Below are 8,912 nucleotides of genomic sequence, written 5' to 3' on the forward strand. Positions count from 1 at the left end.
GCATGTCCATTTTGGGGTCTGTGTAGCTCTCAAGATGTGTAATCAAAGCATCTAGTAGAGTGTTGGAGAATTTCTTCATGGCATCATTGAAGTACTCCTCTAGGATAAGCGGGGCCTTTTTTTGCTGTGTTTCGTCTCCCGAATCCTTCAGCATAACCATTTCCTCCAATGAACTCAAAGACGAGGCTCTGTCAGATTCCTCTTGAGTTGGTGAAGTCTTCGGTATCCCTTCTTCTGTCACATGACCATCCTCTGTATGGTCCTGATTGAGAGAGGTCTTGTCTGATGTCACGGTAACCCGGGGGTCATCCTCATTGGAGTTTTCGACAGTGCTCCCAGGTGCTTCAAGAATTTGTTCTCTCCTCTGTTCTGGTGGTGATGAACTTAATGATTTAAATTCAACATCACCATTGCGATCATCAACTAAGTCATCCCTAGAAGGAGAAATGAGTGCAGGTGTTATGGTTGCTTCATGTTCCTGTTGAGGTTCTGATGACAGTGGGCTCAACGATTTGGCCGCGATGATGCCATCCTCTTTTTCAACTTCTCCAAGATCTAACCCGTCACAAGTGGCCATTAAGTCTAGTGTGCCATCCTCTCTGTGCTCCTTTGTTGGTGAAAAACTCAAAGATTTGGATGCAGCTTCCTTCTCTTGTTCAATGTCTTCCACTTGACCCAACTCTTGAGGAGGGGATATTGCATCTTCAGGCCTCTCCTCTCTCGGTGAAATGCTTAAGAATGTGGGCACCTGGTCTTCTTTTGGTTCTATCTCGTCTTGTATGAGATCCATCGCCTGGCCATTGGAGATTGCAACTGCAGTCTCATCTGCGCCTGGCTCCTCTTCTTTTGATGGGGTCAAGGACTTTGAAGCTTCGTCATCTTGTGCTATAGCTTCTTCATCTTGCGCCACATCATCTGTCTCCTGATCTAAGGCTCCACACCTGGGTGTCAAGACGTCCGTCACATCTGCATCTTCCTCTTCCGGCGGTGATGGGCTGAAGGGTTTGTTGGCCATGTCCTCGTCGGCTTCTTCCTCATCCTGAAGATAGAATGCCTCAACAGCATCCGCCGTCTCATCTGCATTCTGTTCCAGCGGTGATAGGCTCGGCAATTTCGACGCCTCGACTTTGTCTTTTTCTCCGGTGGCATCCTCGCTCTCAATATCCTCACCCGAGCATGTTGAAGTGGGGGAGAACGTCTGAAGGCCCGTGTCCTGTTCAGCAGGTTCTGGGGTGGAATCCTTATGCAAATCAAAACCCAACTTGGCTTCCTGGATGGAATTCTTGGGCAAATCAAGATCAGACTCGAGTTCTGGTGTTGAATTCTTGCGCATATCAAACCAAGACTCAGGTTCTGGGCTTGAGTACTTGCACATATCAGAACTAGACTTAAGTTCTGGGCTTGAATTCTGGTGTAAATCAAAACCCAACTCCTGGCAAGGAGAGGAGCCCAATTCTGGCTCTACATCTCGAGGTCGCTGCCCTTGTGGGGTAAGACTTAAGGATTTTGAATCTGCATCTTCCTCTTGTTCATTTTCAACTACCGTAAGCTCCACATTGCCGCTAGGGGACTTCAGGGTTGGTTTTCCAGCAGCACCCTCGGTGTCACTCCACACTGAGGTGTCCTCAGACGCTTTGACACTCAAATCATTCTGCAAGGGTTTTCGAGTGGGATCGATGCACAAAACAATGTTACCGTCTTTTCCCCCGGAATCACTGAAGCGGTCCACGTGACGGACTAGGCCTTGGTAGATGGTGATGGAGGCCTTTTTTATCGCCTCCTGGATGTCTTGATTCAATTGGATTGCGTTTGGGGAGGACGATGGAGACCCACCGACCTCTTCCTCTGACGGCTTCCGAGTGGACTCCCTGCGTGAAGCAATGCGTGCAGATATTTTTTCGCTGTGGTCCTCAGATGATAATTTGGAATAGTTTGACACCAGCCTCTCCAGTACAACACCGCCATCCTCTTCTTGGTACATTTCTTGACTGGCTGAGCTCCAATTGGCTCTGATGGTAGCTTGGATGTCGTCGTCGTCTGAACACATAGTGCTGGGGCTGCCCGGGTCGGAGCAGCTCCCATTCATCGAGTGTCTGGACATTAGGTCCCTTTGTAAAGCCTCCCTAGTGACAGGTCTTTCTGCGCTGTCCAAGGTTCTGGACGGATCCTCTTCACCCAAGTTCAGCCCATCTCGGAGCCCGGAGAGGACCATGTTGGAAAAGTCGTTGTCATCACAAAAAAATGGGTTGGAGTTTGAATCCATTGCCTTATCTTTCTAAGTTTCTTATACTCGTAGAGTAAAAAAAAACAAAAAAAATCTGATTCTGACATGCAGTTACAATTTCTATCTGCTGACACCGAACCCAACATTAGGTTTGTTTTTCCAAAACAGCCAGCGCCCGCAATTTAAACTTAGACCTTTATGACTCCAAGCATCTTCTTCGATGACGCAACGGCAACCTTTATGATTTGCCTCATGTAGCCTTAGATGACCGCAGTTCAGTCGCCGTGACTCAGAAAACAGTTTTGCGTACGTTAACCAAAGGCTTTATGACTTGGAACATCACCGTTGGCCTAACATCATCATGCTGACATCACTCCCACATCACGTGACCGGAAATTTGGTTACAGTAAAGTCATTGCTGCTGTGGGTGATATGAAACTCAGAACATAGTCCTGGTGTTGGCATCAGATTAGCTCTAATTAGATCAAAATTAACATCAAATGGGGATGCTGTGAAGTATGGAAGCTGAAAAAAATTAATGAATGTTATTTATTTATATATATATCTATATCTATATATATATATATATATATATCACAATTCAAATCAATTGATAAAATTAATTGTCTAGCCATTGACTGAATTTCTGCGAGTTGCTGCCACAAAACTATTCTAAACTTATCTTTGATATATATATTTTTTGGGTGATTTTTTATTTTATTTAATTATTTTTTGCCAGTTAATTTTTTTCACCAATGTTGTAGAACCTAATTGTTTTTGTTAAATATATGAAAGATGCCTAGTGGGGCGCATTGTGGCCTTTCACATCATTCACTGCCTTTGACAAGTATACTTGTCAATTGTATTTTTTAGAGCGGTGCTAAATGGGGGCGAATCTGAGCATGCTCCACTGTAAATATCAAACTTGGAAACAACTTTACTGATGCCCAACCACCGGTAGATGACATCATTGCCCCATTTTATAGGAAATAAACCCAGTTTCAGAGTCCATGGGAGAAATGGCTGTATTTTGGCAAACCTACATTTTTCTGCTGTCAATTATAAATGAACAGGACGGGACAAAAAGTAGGGAGTCTATTCTGTTATTTGGTAGATTCGGTTTATATATAATTATTGAATGTAATATCACGTGAGTATTGGAAATGTAAAAATTTTCTATAATGACTGGCAGTGAATGTGTTAAGTACAAAAACAAATGCATTAAAAATGTAATTTAAAAAAATGAATGTAATGTACATGTAATTGTTTTTATTAACATGTTATTCTGTTGACTTCCAAACAAATATTGTCATTTAGAGTATTGATTGGTAGATTGACAGAAATTGAAAAAAGTTCAACATGCTTGGAGGAGGGCGGAGGGGGGTGGTTAACTGCGTGTTTTGTGTTTGTTTTTGGGAAGAGGGATCCCTTAACTTCATTTGCACTCATGCGTTAACAAATTTTAAACTACACACAGGACAGCAGAGAAGAGAAATAATAAAACTGAAAAATGCCAGGGGTTTTAAAATCTCCACCATTATTAACGCATTTTGTTGGTTGACGTCATGGCGTCGGGGAGTCACGCCGCTCCTCCCTCTCCTCCCTCTCATTGGCTGGCCACCATTTTGGGAGTCAAAAGCACTACCAGCAGCAGCTAGCGAACTAGGCTAGGCTAGCCGAGTTCCACGCGCTCCTCCGGTGAACTGGCTATGGTTCATACGTGTGTGGCGGCCGGCTGTAGGAACCGCAGGACGCCCGGCACCGGCCTGTCCTTCTACCGCTTCCCGCGGGACCCCGAGAGGAAGCAGCGGTGGATCGCGGCCGTCAACCGCCAGGGCTGGGCGCCCAACGACGGCAGCCGGTTGTGCAGCACTCACTTCATCTCCGGTAATACAGTACTCTAGTTAAATGTGTCTATAAATTTACACGCTGTTTTTTTTTTTTCCTAACGTAATATTGTTTACATGTATTGCCTTTTATTAAGTTGTATGCTGGGTGCATGCGTGTACGTATTTACTTTTTACGGTGGTTTCAAATGTCAACTAATAACACTTTGTAAGTAAACACGATGTTAAAGTAGGCTACTTTTCCCAGCCTCTGGTCACGCGACATAATATAAGAAGGCACGCTCAGTTACTGCCGTTACTGTGTCTTATACAAGTTGTTTACATACAAAAATTTAACTATAAATATTACATTTTTACACCTGCCAGAACGTTGGAATAGTGATTAGCACGGCTACCTTAGTTTAAGGGCTTTAGGGTTCGAATATATCTTCTTGCATGTTCAACTAAACAGATTTCTCACTCTAAGTACGTTTGTGGGGGGGACAGTGAGATGAGATTCTCATAAATATACTGTAATGTAGCTAAACTGTTTAAATTGTTGAAGTTGTGATTCACTAGCTATCAATTTTCCCACTTTAAACATTAATAAAATATAAATGAAAATGCTTTTGAAAAACTGTTTTCCAACTTTGAGCTTTTGGGGTTAATTTTAAATTTCAGTATTACTGTCTGTACATCCGTACAAAAGTGAAAAGGTCAAATAGTCGTTTAAGAATTGTAGTTTACCATACTTAATTACCCAATACTAATACTAAAACTAATAATAAAAACAAAAAAATATCCTAATAAAATAAATTATAATGATTAAAGAACCCACGTAAAAATCAAAACAACCTGAAAATAAAGTCACCAAAATCAAAACTAACTAATGAAAAATCCCAAACTCTTATAACCCTGCATTGTAACCATTTTTTCTGACAAAACTGTATCCAAGTTTTTCCTGTATCCGTTCTGTTCTGATGCAGGTAAGCAAGTTAAGAACCCTCGTTCCCCGGACTATGTTCCTTCTGTGTTCACGACCGTTTCCCCTGAGATGAAAGAGCCAAGTCCACCTGAGGTCCCGGACAAGCAGGAAGCCCGCGTGGAGGCCGCCAATGCCCTGCTCTTCCTGCAGTGCCAGGGTGGGTCAGGACCGGAAGTGCCAGGTGCGATGGAGGCCAGCGTCGAGGGGAGCGTGTCGTCATTTACTGATGATGATGACGATGACTCTCTGAGTGACGGCAAGGATGACACTCTTGCACAAACATCCGTCAACTTTGACGACATCCTCAAAGCACTCAGGCGTGAGAATCGAGCGCTGCGCGAGTCCGTGGAGAAGATGTCCCTGTCGGAGAACTCCCTTCGGAACGACGCGGAGAAGGTCAAGTTCTACACGGGCCTGCCCAACTTCTTTGTACTGGAGACGGTCATGCTGTTGCTGGCGCCGCACATGGACGCCATCCGGAGCGCCAAGCTGTCCAAGTTCCAGCAGCTTCTACTCGCGCTCATGCGTCTGCGCCTGGACCTGCGCAACCAGGACCTGGCCTACCGCTTCGGCGTCAAAGTGGGCACGGTGGTCCGGACTGTGCATCACGTGGTCAACATCATGTCCTCCACCCTGGTGCCCACCGCCGTCTTCTGGCCCTCGCGAGCCGAGCTGCGGAAGAACCTCCCCGCGGCCCTGCGCTCCTCTTGCCCGGACTGCGCCGTCATTGTGGACTGCTTCGCCATACCTTGCGAGGGCCCGGTCGCCCAGGGCAACGAGCGGGGTGCGACGGCAGTGGCCGGCAACGTCCTGAACTATCTGATTGGCGTGGCCCCGCAGGGCGTGGTCACCTTCATCTCCAGGGGGATCCTGGGGGACTTCAGCCCTCGGGATCTGGTCGAGAGTTCGGGATTTCTGTGCAAGCTGCTCCCGGGCGACGTGGTTCTAGCCAGCCGGGATCTGGACATCAGCGATGCCGTGGCTGCTCGCGGGGCCCGCTTTGGCATCGCCCGTTGCTTTCAACATGACCAGAGCGTGATGGCGGCGGGCTTCCCCGCCGACGCGGTCGGTGTGGAGACTCACGTGGAGAGGGTGGTCTCCATGGTGAGGCGGCGGTACGCCATGCTCACCGGCCCTGTGGAGAGGCCGTTCACCACGACTGCAGAGCGCACCTCCAATTTCTCGACTTTTGACAAGATTGTGCAAGTCGCTTGTGCCTTAAACAACTTGTGTATCTCTGCTGCACCTCTGGAGTGACTCTGTTCCGTTTTTCCTTGAATTTCTTTTCTATTGGAACTTTGTTAGGCATCTATAGGAATTGAAGTTTTCTCAGAATGGAAGCTTTACCCTGGGTGATGTTGTAATCGAATTCTGGTTAGTAGTGTAGTTGAGTCTCCCAGTTTTCTGTTCAAGCTTCTCCTGGGTGACATTCTGACCAGCCGGGATGTGGACATGACCGTTTTCGAGCTTGGCTTTCGTGATTGCTCGTCACTCTCAAGACAATCTGAGAAAGTCAGTTTGGAATTTTGTCCATCCGTTCACTCTAAAAACAGTTGGGTCAAAAATAACCCAAATTGTGTCAAAACGAACGCAGCTTTTTGGGGTTATTCAATTAACCCAAATAGTTGGGTCAAATAAATAACCCACAAACAACCCTGCCAAAATGGGTTGCTTTGTGGGTTATTAATTTAATTTGACCCAACCTTTTGGGTTAAATAGCTCACAAAGTTGGTTTGAATCATTTTTGACCTAATTCAATTGGGTTATTCAATTTGCACAAAAAGTTGTGTGAAATAAATAACCCACAAACATTTAAAAAAAAACAAAACCTTTGGTCACTTGGTGGGTTAATTTAATTTGACCCAGCTCAAAAAAAGTTGGGTCGCTTATTTTTTCCCAACTCAATTGGATTATTTAACCCAAAAAAGTTGGGTCAAATTAAGAACACACAAAGCAAACTGGGTTGATTTGTGGGTTAATAATTTACCCAACTTTTTTTCTTAAATAAATAACCCATTTTTAATAATACCCAATCTTTGAGTAGTTCCAACTTTTTGGGTTACATAACTCAAAAAGTTGGGTCGGTCCATTCTTGACCCAATTTGGGTTAGCTTTGACCCAATTGTTTTTTCGAGTGTTGTAACCAGGTTCAGATTTCTGTGCAAGCTTCTCTTGAGTGGTGTGGTTCTCGCATTCTGGGATTGGTCATCACCACTTCCCTGTACACCAACAAGACAAGGTTTGAGATGGCCAGCTGCAATGAAAATATTCAGGACGTGAAGAGTAACATAGACGGGGGCCCGTTCACTATGATCGTACAAGTCGCTTGTGCCTTAAAACAACTTTTGTATCTGCGCTGCGCCTTTCAAGTACCACGTCAGCATCATTCTTTTGAATCTGGTTCTGGTGTGGAACAAATCCAACTTGGTCTTGGTGGAGTTTTGGTTGTGGCAAGCAACCCTGACCCCAAACGAAATGACATAAAACTGATTTGTCTTACCAAACGTGTCTTCTGTTTAGCTTTAGTGCTGTTTCCCTTGCCAGTAAGTACGGCAAACCTTCCTGTTTACATTTTCACCACCAATGAGAAAAAAAGGGGATGTCACCCTGCTTGCAACAGTTTCAGTAGACAGTGAAGTACAATACTAGCAAACACGATAGCATCTGTAATGTAGCAAAGTGGTATAAGAAACTTTTTTTCGGCACTTTAGTCATGATCTGATCAGTCATTTAAAGGGGAACTAAACCCACGATGTCAGCTCAGCTGCTGGTTACTTAAGTCTACAAAGCATTTTTTGTGAGGATTTGAGTAATGTTTATCACCCAATATCTGCCCAATTTAAATTATACAGTTACTATATTCAGCAACAAACTCTTTGATTTCATTTGATGTTCGCAAGCTACATAATAAACCATGTAAAAGTCATCATCTACGTGTACTTATAAAGTTATGAGTTCATCCGGTTTTCAACATCACTTTCTGGTCTGCGGCTGATAATTTCCCACAGAATGGCAACCCCCTTACATTGTTTATTTTATTATGTTTAATTCTTCAGAGTACTGTGTTTTGACAAGCGCTGGCACATAAAATGTATTCTTGCTTTAATTTGGAGAGGCTTTAGTTCACTTTTAAAACAGCCTTTTCCTTTATAGTGCACATTTATGTAACTACACTGTTTTCAGGTAAATTATATCTCTGCTCTGGTGATGGACCTGTACTAGACTAATGTAGTTTATGAAGTCCAGTTTGCCTTGCGTGCCTGCAGGATGCTTTAAACATGAAAATATTGTATAACATTTTGTCAACTTGTAAGCTGGTGTGCGTCCTAAATCAATATTTGTTGGGCTTTTAGTCCTCCGTTCATCCTGGCCCTGGGGGCAAAAGAAAAAAAAACAAAAAACAAAGTATCGACATAGTTATTGAGATGGTGTTTTAGGGCCGTCTAGTGGTGGATTTGAAGAATGCAGGGCACGTTTGCTCTACCATTTTCTTTTGGATGTGTGTAACCAACCAATTTTTGTTTTACAATTATCAAATAGAGGTTTAATTTCTTATCGTTAATTGATGTAATTCCTGCATACTGGACCTCCGACGTTTATGTGTATTTTTAGTCTTCCTCGGGCCACATTAGATGTTAAACTTCCTGTGTTAATTGTCACATTTCTCAATAAATGCTTTGAATTCAAAACACATATCTACGTTGTATAGATATACAACATATAGACTAATGCATACCCTACATGTTCATACATGTTTGCATTGTTCCCTTGTAGCTTCCCTCCTTTAAAAGTAGACTTGAGTAATAAACACTTTGCAACAGATCTGTTTGGTGGCTTAAAAGTTTTCACCTCTTTTCCGCACACTTAAGACATCAAA

The 8,912-nt window shown here is 43.8% G+C and overlaps 1 protein-coding gene across 1 annotated transcript; it reads left to right on the forward strand.

The window, feature by feature from the left end:
• The first annotated feature begins 2,668 nt into the window (after nucleotides 1-2,668).
• On the forward strand, nucleotides 2,669-8,857 carry LOC144030874 (uncharacterized). Its single transcript, XM_077537519.1, has 2 exons — nucleotides 2,669-4,111; nucleotides 5,037-8,857. The coding sequence occupies exons 1-2, from the start codon at nucleotides 3,934-3,936 to the stop codon at nucleotides 6,290-6,292; spliced, it is 1,434 nt and encodes a 477-aa protein (XP_077393645.1). The 5' UTR covers nucleotides 2,669-3,933; the 3' UTR covers nucleotides 6,293-8,857.
• Nucleotides 8,858-8,912: the final 55 nt, after the last annotated feature.

Source organism: Festucalex cinctus, chromosome 11 (assembly GCF_051991245.1).
Source record: "Festucalex cinctus isolate MCC-2025b chromosome 11, RoL_Fcin_1.0, whole genome shotgun sequence".
Taxonomy (NCBI): domain Eukaryota; kingdom Metazoa; phylum Chordata; class Actinopteri; order Syngnathiformes; family Syngnathidae; genus Festucalex; species Festucalex cinctus.

Excerpts from the sequence above, each read along its gene's own strand:
- LOC144030874 (XM_077537519.1), top strand. The coding sequence starts at position 3,934 with ATGGTTCATACGTGTGTGGCGGCCGGCTGTAGGAACCGCAGGACGCCC. Across the intron at positions 4,112-5,036 it reads CAGCACTCACTTCATCTCCG|GTAAGCAAGTTAAGAACCCT; the intron begins GTAATACAGTAC and ends GTTCTGATGCAG.